Source organism: Cydia fagiglandana, chromosome 6 (genome assembly GCF_963556715.1).
Source record: "Cydia fagiglandana chromosome 6, ilCydFagi1.1, whole genome shotgun sequence".
NCBI classification, from domain to species: domain Eukaryota; kingdom Metazoa; phylum Arthropoda; class Insecta; order Lepidoptera; family Tortricidae; genus Cydia; species Cydia fagiglandana.
Window position 1 is genome coordinate 423,143 of NC_085937.1, and position 18,074 is coordinate 441,216.

Here is an 18,074-nt window from a genome sequence, read left to right on the forward strand (position 1 = left end):
GGCCGCACTTTACATGTATGAAAGCTACTGAGTCTATTTACGTATGAGATCATTGCCGGAGGCTATAAATGCAATAATGTTCGCTAAATAAATAAAACTTCACTATCAACTACAGCTGGTCACTGTCGACCGTACTCTCTGTACAAAAATGCCCGCCTTCCCATTTAAAGAATGCAGTTCCCAACTGCTATAGACGTTATAGGTATAATTACTGGTCGAAATTTAACAGCTTGTATCTTATATTCCCAATAGAATTAAACACCCATCGTTTACTGTTGAGACCAAAACAACGTCGGAGACGGTCAATGCTTATCAGCATATGTACCTACATCTATTTTCAAGATGATAAGAGCCAAAATTGTATTGTAGGTAATTCCGTACTAAAAGGCTTAAGCTAAAAACCAAAAAACATAGTAAAAATCGACTTACTATGCCTTTCAAGTACGAATATTCTTCTATTCTTTTTTTTTTAGTTGGGGACAGCAGTTGAAAACATCGCTAGATTCTTAACAAGCGAGTGGTCGACACTGCACACCGAGCTCCGTGCAACGACACTCCTGGCAAGGCGTGGACAGCTCTGCTATGATCCTGCCCACGCGGTACATGCGTCCATAGATATTACATCCAGCCAGTTTCAAACCTCCTACTCCTGGCAACACATTCGCTGGAGCTCGTTCCGGAGATGATGTTTGAATCTCTTTTCTTGTAGTAGTTGTGGGTTTCTGTGTCGTTAGCTTTGGGGATACCGGTTTGAAGGGTATAGGGCGTGGTGACGGTTTTCTGATGGCAGTCGCTTCTCCAAGCACGAGGTGGTCTATCCTGTTCACAGTGTTTTGCTGGAAGGTCTTCTTCGGCGGCGGGTATGGGTAAGGATAGTGGTGAGGCATAGGGACGAATGGAGCTATGGCCGGCTTAGGTGGTTCTATGGAGCTGGTTGGTTGCGGAGTGTTGGTTATCTTAAACGTGGAGGTTCTAGTGGTAGAGGTCGTTCTAATGGGAGGTGGGATTATTTTTGTAGGACTTGGAGGATTTCTAGTAGGCGGTACTTTAGTCGTTGTAATAACAGGTTTCTTTTTCTGAGGTGCAGCCGTAGTTGCATCGTAACTATCGCTAAGTAGAAGTTTCAGAACACTGCCAAAGGAAAATCCTTCGTCATCATCCTCTTCTTCGTAATCTTGAGAAGGGAAGTGTGTTTGATTGACCTCATATTCAGGTGCTGCAGTCGATGTTGTTGGGGTATTGAATATTGCTTCAGTTGATGTCGGTGCGTTTACCGTCACTGGCGTAGTGCTCGTGTTTTGTTTATCGTTATTAACTTTTTCACTTACAACTGTTGTAGCTACTTCATTTGTAGAATTGTCGCTTTCCAGTTTAGAAACCAATTCGGCTCCTATTACTGTCTTATTTTGTGTAATAATTTTGTCAACTGATTTGTTTGCATTGTGATTTGTATTTTCAGTAGGTTTTATTGAAATCTTTTCGGTAGTTGTTGTGGATGTTGTAGTCGTTGTACTTTCTTTTTCTACAACAAAAAAAGATTCAATTACCTCCCATTTATTCATCACGTTTTCAGTATTAGTAATATGGCACTACCTCTTATCAACATAAAAAATTAAGACTTAAAAAAAATTGAATTTACAGAAATTCTAGAGACAGCTCTAGAAACGTGTAAGTGGTATCTCGCTTAAAATTGATTATATACACTTACCCTCAACGCAAACGAGTTCACCGCAGCAGACATCTGCCGTGGAAGAGTGTAGTTCAGGGTTGTAGTAGCAGCCATCAGGCGCGAGGCAGGCGCGGGGGCTGCAGTGGATCTTCCCCCAGGTGCAAGAGCACACGGAGCACATCAGGTCCATGGTCGTACCTTCGGGCACGCGGTGCCCGTCGGCCGTTAAGCAATCTAGAAAATTTTATGCATGAAGTTGGCGGGAAACGTAGAGTAATTTTTTTTTAAGAAACATAAAATGAATAGAAATAGGTACCTTTTCCAGTATCCAGTTGCATTGAAGTGGTCAGATGCGGCACAGAAGGCGCGGAAGGTGTGCTAGGATATACTGCATAGTACTCGTCGATAATTCCTGGTCCTTTTGGTATAAATCCACCTGAAACCAAGAAATACTTTATGTCAGGCTTGGACTTTTTTATTTACTTTATCAAAGAGCTGAATTGCTTAGAGATTATGTCGCTCCATATAAATCAACATACAATCATACTTATTTATTTATTTAAACTTCATTGCACAAAATTCAAATAAAATATACAAATGGCGGACTTAATGCCTAAAGGCATTCTCTACCAGTCAACCATATCATACCACTTATATACGATATGTAATTATGTACTAAGACCTATATTTACTACCTTGAAGTGTGCTCTGGCCTGGTCCAACAATAGAAAAGCAAGCGCTGTAAAAGTGAGGTGCTGAAAGAAAAAAAATCTGGTGGTGTACCTTCAGTCTCAACGGGAGGCGAAAATAAGTTGATAGACGGTGTTTCCAGCTTGAACGTGGTGCTTGTACTTGGTATTTTGGTGACAGCTTTGTTAAGTTCCAATGCTTGCGATCCCAAAGACGCAGATACCGTGTGTTCATGCAGCAAGTTATTATTGGCAGAGGAGTAGTCAGAACTAGTTATGTCAACTTCGTGACTTAGAGCGGGGTATTGTGACGTGTCCACCTTCTCTGAGGTGAAAACTGGGTATTGCGTAGGATGGTAAATGTCTTCTCGTCTTGTGGCAAATGGAATATCTTTGCCTTCTAGGGTTGGGTAATATACGGGGTATTTGTCCTCTCTCTCGAGTACTGGATATGTGAGCACTTCTTTTGGGGACTCTTCGTCCACAACAGCATCCGCTGCTACAAATGGAATGATCCTGAAAACAGATCAGAATAATTTGAGAGTTGAATAATTTGTAAACTTGACTTTAAAGGCAGTGGCGATTAATGTTATACTTACTTTAAATTAGGTAGAGATGGAGGCAATGTGGGCTCAGCATAATCAAAATCAAATTCATTAGTTTTCTTTGACATATTTGAAATCGAAGGTAGGTCAGTTGGTGCTGCTATTTTTGACACTGTCGAAATTGAGGGTCCTGTAGTAACACGGGAAGAATTGGTAGATAGAGAACTAGTCACGTTGATGGTAAACATCTCATTGTCATCAAATTCTCCATTTACACTTCTGTCAGTTATAATATCGTTAGGGTTGAAGGTGTGGCTCTCTGTATTCCCTATCGTTAGGATTGGTATTCGAGGTTGCGCTTCCATCTTAATTCGTTCAGTATCATTGACTGTCAAATTTAATGGCAATGATGTCGAAGACAGTTCTGCTGTACAGTTGATGGTACCATTAATAACAATCCTGACTGAGCCTTCTGGTTGTTCTGTTGATGTAGTTTCGGGTAAATCTTCATGCTCAGAAAAATATTCTGGTTCTGGTAAATCCATTGTTGAAGTTTCAAAATTAGATCGGACTAGCTTTTCAGTGGTACTGACAAATGTCGTAGAAGGCAATTCAGTTGTTGATGTTATATTTTGGACTGAGTTCTTAGTGGTGTTTGCTTGTAGTTCATCAGTTTTTCTTTTTACTTTGCTTGTGCTGACAGGTGCTTTTTCGGTAGCTAAAGTCGTGGGAGAATTCGTTGTAGTATTTGTAGTACTTGTTGTAATACTTGTAGAATTTGCTTTTGTCGATGTACTAGTAGAGGTTGTTGATGATTCAACTTTATTTGACTCGGATGTGTGAAGTGAGCGGTCGTCATTCCGCACTGATATTAGTGAATTGCTGGATAGCAACGGATGAGATTCTGAAACAAAAATAGATATCCTGATAGCGACTATAATAAGATTTGATCAGATTGTAATTATAACAAATACCTAATACGGAGTCAGTTATGTAACGCTGCCATACATGACCCAAAAATTTTTTATTAAGCTATGAGCTTCATCACATCTGATATTTGAGTAATTCTAAGCATTTCTAGCCTGAAGTGGGGGGGAGGGTGGGGTACAAAGACGGCCGCCATCCGTCATCTTTAAAAAAAATCTACTCTGATCCTGGTGGGTACTAGGGCAAGTTTGGTATCATTTTCGTATAAACCAAAGACGTAGAATTCATTGCTGATATTTGTTTTTTCAATTTCATAGTAATTTTACAAGAAAAACGTAAAAAGGTGAAAAATTTGGTTGGAGATTTTTGCTACGCGGAGCCGAAACTACAAAAGATAGAAAGTTGAAATTTGCACACTAAATTACATTTATAAAGTGTACAAGAGATAAGAAGCGATTTTGAGAAATTCAACCCCTAAGGGGGTTAAAAAGGGGATGAAAGTTTGTATGGGGTTCAAGTTTTATTTTAAGCTAGGAATTTGAAACTTCGTAAAACGATATATTATTAAAATACAAGAAAACTAATTTCAGCGTTTTTGAAAATTCATCCCCTAAGGTGGTGAAAAAGGAGTTGAAAGTTTGTATGGATATCAAAAAAATTTTCGAACGCGGGACTTGAATCTTTGTATTTGGAGGTATTATTAAAAGACAGGAAAAGTAATTTCAGCGTTTTGTAAAATTCATCCCCTAACAGGGTTAAAAAGGGGTTGAAAGTTTGAATCCATTACAAATCCGAGTAGACACACATTTCTTATTGCCTCCCAGGCTTGAAATGCTTAGAATTACTCAAGGAACATATGTGATGAAGCTCATAGCTTAATAAAAAATTTTTGGGTCAACTTTATAACTGCTTCCGCTACTAAGGCATCTAACTCAGAATACGCTGAAGTCTCACAATTATAAATATGAAAATATATTTGCGTAATTTAAAATGTAAGTGTTATTACCATGTGCACAGTGGTATTGATGAGGGCAGCACTCGCCAGGCCGGAGGAGTGGCTTGCAGCCTAGTAAAGGCGGTGCACATGACAGAGGCTGGCAGCGCACTGCACCGCGCAGGCAGAAACATTGGGTGCAGGCGCGTTCGGCTGACGTTATGCGCTCGCCTTCTTTGTACCAAGCGTCTTCTACCTTGCAGTCTGAAATTAGAGGTTACTGAAGTCAAAACAAGAAGCTAACCTTAATGTAAGGCTTTGAATTGCTAATTTCGCCAACTATTCCTTGAAGAGACGCGTGCGTTTCAGGTACACAGATACCAGTAATAATGTACGTTTCCATGTAAATTTAGCTTAAGTGCCTAAAGATTACCCACATCTTTGGACTTCAGACTTCTTCAACTATCTTGAAGGGGCCAAAGGTTTGCTTAAAACTTTTAACAGTCTAAGTTTTTGTGGATCCTGGGGCCCTGAGTACCCCAAAGACAGAAGAATGATCCCAAATATCTCAACAATGTAAACCATTAATTTACCGTGTGTTCCATGCGCTGGTGGTTCATGTGAGCAGTAGTATCTCTGAGGGCAGCACGCTCCTGGGGCAGGCCGCGCGACGCATCCTCGCGGTGGTGGTAAGCACGTAGGCCTCACGCAACGCCGCGCGCCGCCCAGACAGAAGCACTGCTCGCACGCCACGCCCGGCGCGAGCGCTGACCCCGCGCCGAACACGGAGCCGCCCTCCACGCACGCTGGAAACCGAGCTTGACGGTCAGGGCACAATTAAACTGGTGGTACAAGGTACAGTCATCTGCAATAATATTTTACACAACGAAGACCGCAAAAACATCTGACACGATCTTATTTGTAGAGCCATAAGAGTGTGTCACATATTTTTGCAGCCTTCGAAGAGTAATATATTATTGCAGGTGACTGCGATATGTACTTTAGCGTCTCGCCCATAATAACGCTCTAGTGCATGGAAAATGAAAATTCTCTAGCTCAAAATACTGATCGTAGTAAAGTAGGTAAATAAGACTCATCACCAGGTTAGTGCAACGAGAATGAACTGTCGATTTTATACTTATTCCTAAAACCGAGCAGAATTGGTAAGAAGTGGAAAGTAGATTACAGACAGATAATGTAACGTTACTTACCATGTCCGACTGACGAGATGGAAGTTGTCTCCGAGAAGTCTTCGTCTTCGAACCGCGCTGATGCGCCAAGCTCCATCAACTTCACCCCATCTGGAATTCACAAAATATCTCATTAGGCAAACAGAGCTCTGGATAATAACTATAACTATGATTAATTGTAACTAGATAAATACCTAACAGATAGAAGTATTAGTAGGTGGAATATGTCCTAGTCCTAACACAACACCATAACGTCCATAACTTAATACGGCCAAACAAAACCTTTCACATCGTGCTTGCGGACGTCTCTTAGGTTATGGAAAAATAATAATAATAAATCTTTTGCATGGGACTAGCCGATGAGCTACTAACCCAAACCCTCTAGTAAATGGAATCCTATGCTCAGCAGAGGCACGTATAATGGACTGAAAATGATAACATATACCTGGACAATGCAATTCTGGACAGCAAGACCCCTTCCTATGCAGCACATGGCACCTTGGTGGCGGGTCCGGCAGCAGCGCGCACGCTCTGCGCGCGCACGCAAGCACGCCGCGCACGCACGTGCAGCGCAGGCACGCAGCGCGCGTGCGAACGGGCGCGCCGGCGGCGTGCCAGCGGCCCTCGTGGTAGCAGCCCCCGGGGTCTAGTGGATCTGGAATTTAAATTTCAAAAAGATAGGAAATTCATCTTAAATACGAGTATATAATATTACCAGCAATGTTGGTCAAGCCTATATTTAGGAAGAGTTCAATGACACACACAAGATACATTCGCTTCGCCAAAAACACACAGTAAAATTATACTTATCTGACTGCTAGCCAGAAGCTAGCTAAGAGAAGACATGAGATATAAGATACAAATACATACCTATAGCTCGGATGCTGCGGTCGGTATAGTTAAATCTAGCAGCATAAACTTGAAATAATTCTGAAATATAGAAATACATCATATTAGAAACCGGCAGTACCTGTACCGGTAAAGCTAATTATAAATGGGTACAACAAGCTTGCATAAAATGGTAGTTAAATATGCTAGAGGAATCTAGCTAGATCTAGAAGACCGGAAGCAATTTGTTTATTTTATAGGTTGCTTTATACTCTTTTTATTTTTTTGCGTTTGCGTTTATTAAAATACATTTCCCGTCAGAACTTCTTAGCAAAAGCCTTCACTTGGCATAAAATAAGAAAAATATCGATAAACGCCAGGTTCGGATTTATCTAATCAATACGTTTACATTACAAAAGCCAATTAATTATTAAATAAACTCAGCCAAAATACAATAATTTTATTTGACTACAACAAAATCATCAACGAGCGGCAAAAAGGTAACTACTTCTGAGTGTTCATAATCTTTTTAATAGTTATGCCTAAATATATTCGTTAGATACTTACTACCTTAGCTAGTACCTACCTTCGATAATCATTATATGCAGATTTTTGAAATTCAATAATTGCTGAAAATTGCAAAAAACATCCCTTCATCTTTTCCGTGTATGTATGCTTATAAACTTAATTTAAAACTCCAGTTAATTCCCCAGCAAGAAAGCATTGAACCCGCAGAAGTGTCCCGTTCCCGTGTTTTCCTCGGGCGCGTGGGAACGCCGTGAATGGACCGTAACAGTACCCGCCGTGCGCCCATTGACCAGACGATACACACTAAGACAGACACATTCTTACATTACAAATCTGATCTCGATTTTATATTGCTCGTTGATCACGCAAACACTTGTTATAATATCGCGAATACCTACATAGGTATTAACCCGAGCAACACTGACAGTACTGAGAGTACCTACAAAATATTTTTAAAAACGTTTAAACGTTTAAAAAGTGCGAGGACAAGTAAGTGAAATTAAAGTATATATGTCGGCGGCCGATCGTAAGATCAGGCAGATCGTAATATTCCTGTGTATTGTTTTTAGGATAGTCACATTAAGCCAATATATAGGTAAGATAGGTTCATTAGGTTGCTTCAGATGCCCGAAGGGCAAACTGCCCAGAAATAGGAGCCCCGCGTAGCGGGGCTCCGTCGACTCAGGGAACGCGTCAAAGATTTTCACGTTTCACGATATGCCTGATCTTACGATCGGCCGCCGACATATACACATTCATTAATATACAGATATGTCGTGTAACTCGTGTACAAACGGGTATATCTCAATAGTGATAGATTTCCATAGTAGAGTCTGTGCAGAAAGCTAAGACCTTCTCTCTAATTCATGTGGTCTTCATAAATGTCTGGTAAGTTTCACAATCTCTCTGTAATGTTGACAGTTGTGTTTGTTAGAAAGAGACAAAATTGAACAGAGGTTTGCTAAATTTTATTAAACCATCCTACTAACCCGTGGCTAACCATTTTATCCGATAACCCAGTGTCAATTTGTACTGGTAACCAACTCCAGGTTTTATCGGTTAATCCCGGGTTAGTGAATGGTGCAAGTGGCTCTAAGGGGTTAAATGAATAGTAATGTCACGTTAAGATCAGATGAGTAAAGTTGGAACGCTGCTGATGGTCGCAGGACTGGCTCGGCTGGTTTAGTCGCTGGGATTTGTCAGCGGTAACTTATGCTTGTACGAGAGTTGTTTGCTAAAGCTTGTAATGAATGTGCCATTTTATGGATTATCAATATTGGCAGGGTTTTATGGGTGTTTAATATCAAGTAAGGCTTTAGAACCTGAATCCTACAGCTCTGGGCCTTATTAAACGAAACTAAATCTTTTCCACATGTATAAAGTACCAACATGTTTGAATAGAAATTATGTAGAATACATCCAGTTACCAAAGTAATATCTCGATCTATGCCCATGGATGGCACTTTCGCTAGATTATGTAGATTTTTTTAAACACTTTTGTACAAAAAGAAACATAAAACATGAAAGATCACACATCATTAGTACAAAGGCGAACTTATCCCTTTCAGGGATCTCTTCCAGTTAACCTTTGTTATTGTTTTATACTTCATCCGATTTAATAGTAAAGAGCCATAAAAAGATAAAGTTAAGCTACTTAATAGTTATATTGTAAAAAGAGCGTAAATTATTTCTTATACCTAATACACATAAAACGCTAGCGTAATAATACGTTACTCTTATTTGCGCCCTGCCGGCAATTCTCATATTCTGCAATAACATAAGTAGACCCTAGGATACAGATGATTGATTGTCGTCCAACCAGTTTGACACCGACCCATGCGCGATGATTTGATCAGATTATTGGACAGAAAATTACGCCTCGCGGCTGGAGACAAAGGCCTGGGAACTGTCAGGCAAAATACATTGCAGTCATGGGTTCTTGGGCTGGAGGAATGATGATTAGAGCCTAATTGACTGATTGTTACAAGTGTTGCAAATAACTAGGCAACACAGAGCTTAGATAGTTGAGCATCAAGTTGAGGTTTAAAGTTATCCTAAACCTATATATATATATATATATATATATATATATATATATATATATAGATATTTACTTTCTTTTTGGTGATCATAATATTTATAGATTTATTTATGACGATTTGCCGCACTCTCTTTTAATTATTTCGACTGATTATAAGTATTTTGCACTGTATTTTCATGAAATACCTATAGTAAATATATAGGTACCGGGTGTGGCCTGTAACATGAGTAAATAATGAAAACATAGATTGAACTCCTCAAACGGTGACACTTTTGTTCAACAACTATTAAAAATTATGAAGTATTTAGACTCCCTATTTTTCATACAAAATAAATATTATTTTCAATGGACGCCATTGACGTTGCTTGTCACGCCTTAAACATAACAAAATTCGCAATACAGCGTCTTGGAATAAACTTTAAAGATATACGATTTGTCTGCCTTTAATAAATGGACTACCAACGGTGCGCTGGCGTATTCACTAGTCATGAATTTTCAATATTTTCATAGTCGTAGCTATAATTTCAGTGTAACACCAGCCAGTAGTCAGGCTAAAAACCAGCTCTAAAACACGCTGCAGATATCTGCAGTAGGTATCTATGATTGTCACTTTACCACAGCTCTGTAATGATTAGATATTATTATAGTAAGTTACCACAAAAATATTTTTTCATGAATATTTTCGTGGCAATAATGTTTATCTTATTTTATGAATATGCAGGTGCAGCACTGGCAGGCCGAGCTGCAGGAGCGGTTAGAGGGAGGACTGAGGGTCAAAGGCAAATATTAAGCTTGATATCAAGTCATCTGTAATCACAGTTAGTCCTATTATCACCATTTCAGGATCTGGTGATGGTTAAGTATGGAGAAATCGAGGGAACAATTGTCTTTATACTATTTTCCACCGCATCCATTGTCCACAGTGTTTTGCTGTCCTTATCCCCGCGTGTGTGGTCCTGCACTGTCTCGCGACGCGACCTCAAAATGCGCGTGTGGGCTGCGACGGTGCGCCGGCGCGTCGGCCGATTGTCTGCGAAAAATAACTACGGTACGCAATTTACTGCCTGTTTTTAGACTGTATACAAAAGAAAAAACATATTTAGCCTTTTAAAAACTGCGCTTTTCGGCTATCGGCTATCAGTCCACTGTTTAACAACTGAGCTACGGAAGTTTAAACCATTAGGGCGAATCACTAGGCGAACCATTAGGCCATCCGCTGTTTATACCTAAGCAACATCTACGGTAAAAGTGCTAGAATGTTTGCGATGTCTACAGGAAAGACGCGGACGAGGCAAGTACAATAAATTGTGTATAATCCACCCGCGCTACTTAAGGCTGCGGTTCTATCAGAGATGTGATGTGTGCTTGTCAATAAAATATTGTCCATTAGAGCTGCGCTAAGCGAGGACAGGTAAAGAAAAACAAGGTAACCACATCCCTCGCTACGTATCCTCGCACATCCTTGGTGGAAACGCAGCCTAATACACAACTCAGAAAATCACACCTCCCACTCAAACGGCCAACAATCAAGATTGACCCTGGTTGTGAGGCGCGTGAATATAATATATTGTTCACATTTCCCGGCCGGATAACTGTTCCGTTCCCATGCCGGCCTGGGAACGGAGAACAAAGCCCGGGGCGGTTGACCACTGGCTTGGGCAGAGAACTTCTTAATACAGTTGAGCATAGACTTGAATTATGGAATATTGCAAAAAAACGTAGTTTGAATCTTGATCCTATACTGGAAGGTATCGACTTGAGGTTTGACGTTTAATCTATGCTTTAAAATTAACGTAATACTTATGTATATGTTAACGCATTTTTTTTTAACAGGCGATAAAAACGGACGGAAGCAGCGTTGCAGCTGCAGTGTTGATTCGGGGGATATTCCTTCCTACACCCATTAGGGCGGCCACATTAGGCCACATTCACGCATGGAGCGAATAATGTTCAATCCGTCACTTATTTTATCAATGAAACGAAAAGTGACATCATCATTGCCAATGCTGCAACAGCAACGCTACTGCACTCTGCAGTCACCCTCCGAATATAACCTTAATATTATGGTAAGCAGTTATATACGTAATATTGGTTCAAAACTCAAAATTTGCCGTCATTAGTAATTAAGACAGCGGAAGCGAAAAAACGCTCACTCCATTGTTTGTAGAACATTTGCACTTTTGGTAACAACCTAACTGTTTGTGACCGCTCTGTAGAAGTTGAGGAAAATGATGCTTTTACGTAAATATAGAAGGGGATAATGAGAAGTTACATATAGGTTTACTTAAAGTGGCAACTTATTTCCAGTGCGCTGAAGTGCCTTAAGGTTTTAGGTACATGTAACTACATTTCATAGTATGCTCAACCTATTCACGTCTTTCCTACAGACATCGTAAATTTAAGAGAATATTTACGTGTACCAGAGTTAACTTTGATTTTATTGTCCACAGAAGTGAGCTTTTTCTAAAACGTGTTCTGAGCCCTTATCTTCTTGTCTACAGTGGGTCAAACAGATCACTGTGTTACGTTCTTTCCTGTAGACATACACAAAGTTAAGGGCTATAAAGATTAATTTTCTTATTTAACCCTTATCCACGTAAAAAGGTCCTCCTTTTATTTACAGAACTATGATAAAATCATTACTTACATGCCCACAAGCTGTTAACTATTGCCCACAGGAGAGAAAACCAGCGTGTTCGCGCGAACTGTACATTTTTCTCTTCTGTGGGCCATAGTTAACAGCTTGTGGGCATGTAAATAATGATTTTATCATAGTTCTGTAAATAAAAGGAGGACCTTTTTAAGTGGGTAAGGGTTAAATAAGAAAATTAACCTTTATAGCCCTTAACTCTTGTGTATGTCTACAGGAAAGAACGTAACACAGTGATCTGTTTGACCCCTGTATGATATGTATCCTGATCGAGTTATTAGTCATTATAATGCAAAAAGATGACTCGACTATATCGTTACCCTGCATGACCTATGCAGCGAAAAGATATACAACTGAAAATACATGAAAAAGTCGTGTTACCGAGAGTTTATTCTATTAAGCCAACTTTAACCTTTTAAGTTTTTGGTTTGAGTCTAGTTTCAGTGGGAATTTTTAATGGCATTTTTAATTGATAGGTAAGACGTATTATAAATGTTATAATTCAATATAAAGCCTCCTCCTAACTAGTCCGACTCGCACATGGCCGGTTTTTTTTATTTCCTTGGGCATATTACTATTAACATAGAATGGTCTTTTGCCGCTTGCCGCCATTGTAGTAAGTAATATTCATTTTGTTATTAATGTGTTCGAACAGAGTAACTGAAATTAACCTATGCGTAGAGCGTAACGATCAAAACAAGATCATATTATATCATATTATATTAGTACGGCTATTACTTACAATATTACAATTTATTTCAAACGCGTTCTATGGGAATACTTTGTGAATGTTAAATGTTTCACGTAGTTACATATTACAGTTGCAGAAATACTAATTAAATTAAATCATAAACGTATTTAATATTATAATATATTATTAGATAATAATATAAATAAAGAAATAGGCTGTGAATTTTAGTAAAACGTAAATCTAAGTTAAATTCGTCTCAATTATAACATTTGCTTTTTTGTAACCTCTTGTCTATACCTACATTATAATATGGATCATGACCGAATTTTGAGTTACCTTTTTAAATTTTTTCGACAACGTTTTTTTCTGCTTTATACACGTTTTCTGCTATATTAACCGAGGTTCAAACCTCCCATCCCATTACTTTGGACGACCACGCACATTACCACCATAACAATAAAGATTCGCATTTGGTATTTTTAAGTTTTTTGTAATGTATTAAATATCTTATGTCATTCTCTAAACATGAATATCGTGAATTCATATCATATTACTAGACTATCAACCTACACGTACGAAAATTAGTATGCCGTATTCCGGTCGGACAGACGGACAAACATTTACACTTGTCCACCCAGACCCCAGCTGCCGCGCCGAAAATAATGTAACGTTCTTATTCCAACTACTTAACTACTAATTTGGAATAATTTCTGGTTGATTAGATGACTAGGTAAGTTGGTTATGGAATAGCGGGTCATGGTATTAGCATACGGAATGAAAAGTGACGGTTTTGTATGGGATTCGTGCCCCATTGGTTGACGCAATGGGCTTTACTTGGTAACAATCATCTCAGGGGGCCTAGTCAAGATGACAATCGCTGAGATGATGAGATAGAAAATTGGAACTTAAACAAGGGATGGAAATAGTCATGTGACTTTTCGTAGCATCTGTCATCCCGATACGTTAGTTTTAAGTGTCAAATATCTGTTTCAAGAGGAATTTGCATTAAAAAGTTGATTATTAGATTAGGACATTTTATAAGTGTCCTTTTGTCATCATCTTAAATCTTAGAATAGGTCGCAGTTTCCTCGTTGAGCTTGTAAGGCCCTCGGTATACGGTAGCCCGATATTCGAGCTAGTCGACTCAATTGTCCAATGATCTCTATTTTCCTGCAGCTCGGCCTTTAGCTTATAATAAGAAAACTCGTCTCTCTAGGACACTTTGAATTTGACAAGATAATTTGAAACATTCGTTTGCAAACTAATACTATACATGATTACAGTATTATGGCCAAGGTTTAACACACCTGTCGAAATATCGTACTTATAGGTAGACACATTGTAATATTATTCAAAGTCGGCCTAAATAGCCAAACGCCGGTATTGTCAGTTGCGTAGCGAGAGGCATAATTATGCGGCTCACAGTGAATAGGTTCGACCCGCATCGAGTGTCATTGCTTTACTTTACTGCCTATGTTTGAGCCCACAAGTCCTGCTACTTGCCTAGATGAGCTGACTCACTGTTTAACACTACATATACAGTTGCTCAGTGTTATGGCAAATATGTGGGAAAACTAGGTTATTATTAGCGCTTAAAAGTTGGTTTTTACTTTGCACAATATTGTGAATATTTTAAAAATAATTTACAAGTCTATAAATGCGTAACTTTTTAAAATAATGTACAAAAAAATATAAGAATTATTGTATTGTACAAAGGCCAGTATTGTGCCTAAACCTACTGATGCCATTTTATTTTACAATAGGTCCAGAACAAAATTAGGTATTCGATCACTAAACAAAAGATAAGCACCGCCGTCCGTCAAGTTCAAAGTTAAAGAGCCGAAGCTTTATCGGCTGGATCTCCGACGGCAAAACGAAATAAACTTACATTTTGTTGGGTCAGATATTATCAGTTACAGATTGACGAAAACTGTCGGTTACGGAGTGTGGTTACAGAAACTTTATCTTGAGATTTACTTCATAATAAATTAAAAAAATAATTTATTTTGTAACTATGACTAAAAAAAGGCCGTGCGTTTGTATAGGAAAATTAACTTTTAGGTTAGGTTAGTCACATCATATCTCAGATTTTACAATTTAATTACTTTAATTTTTTTTACAATGATTATTTTTGCGTAGTTGAACTAAATCCTTCACTTTTTAATGCATAGTTTAATCCAATTTCTGCAACATGTCCACTGCATAAAGCAGTTGTATTTAATATTAATACAGTAGGTAATTCAATCGTTTTTTTATATATTCTAATGTATATTAATGTGTTCATAAAAGCTTTGCAAAATAGTTGACATTCCCAGTTTGACCAATCCAAAACTTCATTTAAGTACCTACCTATTCAGCTGCTGACACAACTTCCCACGAATTATGTATATTTTATAACCCGTTTATTTAAGCTCTGATTTAAGTAAACGATGTTTTATTCATCACCCGGTTAAGTATGAATATTAAGTTAATTTGTTACGCGTATTATGCAGATGGCGAATAAAAGGCGCGGGCGCAGCGCGCGTTGAACTCTTTGCTGCGCGGGAGATGATCGCGCGGTTAGATTAGACTTGGGACCGCTCACGATAAGGGAAGTACCAAATTTATATAGGTAGCTCCGCACAAAACCTTTTTCATGGGATCACTTCGGTTTTGCCGATCGGTTAAACGTAACCTGAAAACGCATTTAAGGATGGCTCACGCTAGACCGGGCCGAGCCCGGGCCGAGGCGTCCGCCATGTCATTTTTTATGATGGCTGATCGGTGATCACGTGGTGCTTTCCATAGAAAACGAAGTGCCGGAAGCTCCAGCGACCCCGGCCCAGTCTAGCGTGAGTCATCCTTTATGCGTTTTTCTCAGAGATCGTTTAACGTAGAAAGCTAAAATTTGGAACTTTTATAGAAATTACTAGGCACAATTAATACTGAGATAAAGCCATAACCGTTTATTAATTATGGTTTAAAAAATGCAATATATTAGAGTAAAAAAACCGGGCAAGTGCGAGTCTGACTCGCGCACGAAGGGTTCCGTACCATAAAGCAAAAAAAACAAAAACAAAAAAAAGCAAAAAAAAACGGTCACCCATCCAAGTACTGACCCCTCCCGACGTTGCTTAACTTTGGTCAAAAATCACGTTTGTTGTATGGGAGCCCCATTTAAATCTTTATTTTATTCTGTTTTTAGTATTTGTTGTTATAGCGGCAACAGAAATACATCATCTGTGAAAATTTCAACTGTCTAGCTATCACGGTTCGTGAGATACAGCCTGGTGACAGACGGACGGACGGACGGACGGACGGACGGACGGACAGCGAAGTCTTAGTAATAGGGTCCCCTTTTACCCTTTGGGTACGGAACCCTAAAAAGCAACAAGTGACAAAAAAAAAACGAGTTACACTCCGGCAGTGCCGACAGAAGTGAAAACTCAATGACTAGTCCAAAATATCTGCAGCACTATCATATGACACATCCTCCTTTCTATCGAAAAACTTTAGTTCCGAAATTGCTGGCTAGTGAGCTTAAATTTGTAGCGTTAATTGTTTAAAATTCGTATAAAAATTGTAAAGTTACCTAGAAGACCTCGTATCTAAATATATTTGGTCATGATATTTTGAGTTTTATTCACCTGCAGTACTAGAGTTCACTTTTATTAGCGATTTCATCAAGATGTAGCTTTATTGAATTATATTTGAGTGATATAAAGTTAGAATGTAACTGTGAGATCCTCGTATTTCAGTCCGTACAAGATTAGAACATTAAGCTTTATTGCTTAATATAAAAGTCCAGTTTTAAATAATTGACCTGATTATGATACGTTATGACTTCTTTGGTGAATAACATTGTCCGTGACACATGACGTCAGCGTTACGTTACGCGTTACGCTGAATCGAATTTATCATTTTTTTCCCACCTCAAAAAGTGCTCAGCGCCTTAAAGGAGTTATTATTTGTATGTTTTTCTTTAATTTGCTTCATTATTACCATCAAAAGTGCGGACATTTTTGAGTAGGATTACGTTTACGCTATCTTGTTACGATTTTTAATTTTGTTCCTGAGTTATACTTACGAGTATGGTGATATTGTTATTTTATTTTATATAATTGCTGCGAAGAGCGAAAATAAAAGTTTTGTCTGTTAATTATAAGTTATTAGTAATTGCGAGGTAAACCTGGCATAATAAGCAAAAACGTTTACTAGTAATATCAGATATTTACCCACTTATCTAAACGTATTTATATAGATCTCTCAAGAACTTTAAATTCAATGTGCAGTTAGATGTACCTATGTAAGTAAAGAGCTAACTACTCATTGAAGTCTGCCTAAAGAAACTCTCATATATCAGTAAAATAATAACAAGAATATATACAATACCTAACCCGTAAAGGATACCTAATAACTCAACACTTTAATTTCGTTTCACCAAAAGAACATACCAACGAGGACCGCCATAAAGCTCATCTTAAACACGCAACACAAACAAATCAGCAAAACCTGGCGTTTATCGATATTTCAAGCCGATCGATATTTTATCCATTCGATATTTCAACCATAAATCGCGGCAATAAAAATGGGCCTTGCATCCTTCGCGTATATCACAGGGTCATTGACCGAAGGATCGAAGCATATTCAGAAACAATAATATAATACCAATACCAACATCACGCTCGCACTTATGTAACCAGCATAAAAATATAAAACAAATTTGACAATTCGTTTTTGAATATGCCTCGGTATGAAAAGGAATTGATATGTCCTGCTACCTGCGCAGACGATGATCGCGAGTAGCATGGCGGCACGACCGTCGCGTCTCGCGCACGCGCGTTTACTGACGCGGTCTGCGAAACTTTCATGAAAACTTTGAAGCTTACAACTTACAATCAATGTTGCGAATTTGTGGCGTTTATCGCCTGATGGATCGATTTATAGGGTTGACGCTGGACAGATTAGATCGATTCAGAATGGTTTTGTTGAATAATGTACAAATTGAGTTATGATACAAGATATAGGTAAGCCCGTCGGCTACACATGTACATACTATTGTTTTATGTTTAAGCACTAACCTCCCGAACGCTTCTTATCGAAGCATCCGCAACCATTACGAAAAATATCCCTAGCCTGGGGCCCGTACCTATCTCAAAAGCTTGTAACTTGTAATACAAGCGGATGTGTCTTTTTGACGGCGTTTTCTTAGAAAGGGACTTCCACTTGTTTTACCAGTTACAATAAGCTTTTAAGAAACGGACTCCGATAACAAATTTAGACAACCGGTCTGGCCTAGTTGGTAGCATAATTTCCGCTTATGAAACCGATGGTCCCGGGTCCAAATCCCGGTAAGGACATTTGTGTGATGAGCACATATATTTTGTTCCTGGGTCATGGATG

The 18,074-nt window shown here is 38.8% G+C and overlaps 1 protein-coding gene across 1 annotated transcript; it reads right to left on the reverse strand.

Moving 5' to 3' along the window:
* Positions 1-440: 440 nt before the first annotated feature.
* On the reverse strand, positions 441-17,505 carry LOC134664885 (mucin-2). The gene is made up of 11 exons (XM_063521594.1): positions 17,453-17,505; positions 6,825-6,884; positions 6,400-6,609; positions 5,976-6,065; positions 5,358-5,570; positions 4,837-5,028; positions 2,958-3,837; positions 2,453-2,874; positions 1,986-2,105; positions 1,709-1,903; positions 441-1,522 (listed from the first exon to the last, which is right to left on the reverse strand). The coding sequence occupies exons 1-11, from the start codon at positions 17,478-17,480 to the stop codon at positions 507-509; spliced, it is 3,426 nt and encodes a 1,141-aa protein (XP_063377664.1). The 5' UTR covers positions 17,481-17,505; the 3' UTR covers positions 441-506.
* Between the last annotated feature and the right edge of the window lie 569 nt (positions 17,506-18,074).

Excerpts from the sequence above, each read along its gene's own strand:
- LOC134664885 (XM_063521594.1), bottom strand. The coding sequence starts at position 17,480 with ATGCTACTCGCGATCATCGTCTGCGCAG. Across the intron at positions 5,571-5,975 it reads CATCTCGTCAGTCGGACATG|CGTGCGTGGAGGGCGGCTCC; the intron begins GTAAGTAACGTT and ends CTCGGTTTCCAG. Across the intron at positions 2,106-2,452 it reads GCCTCCCGTTGAGACTGAAG|GTGGATTTATACCAAAAGGA; the intron begins GTACACCACCAG and ends TCTTGGTTTCAG.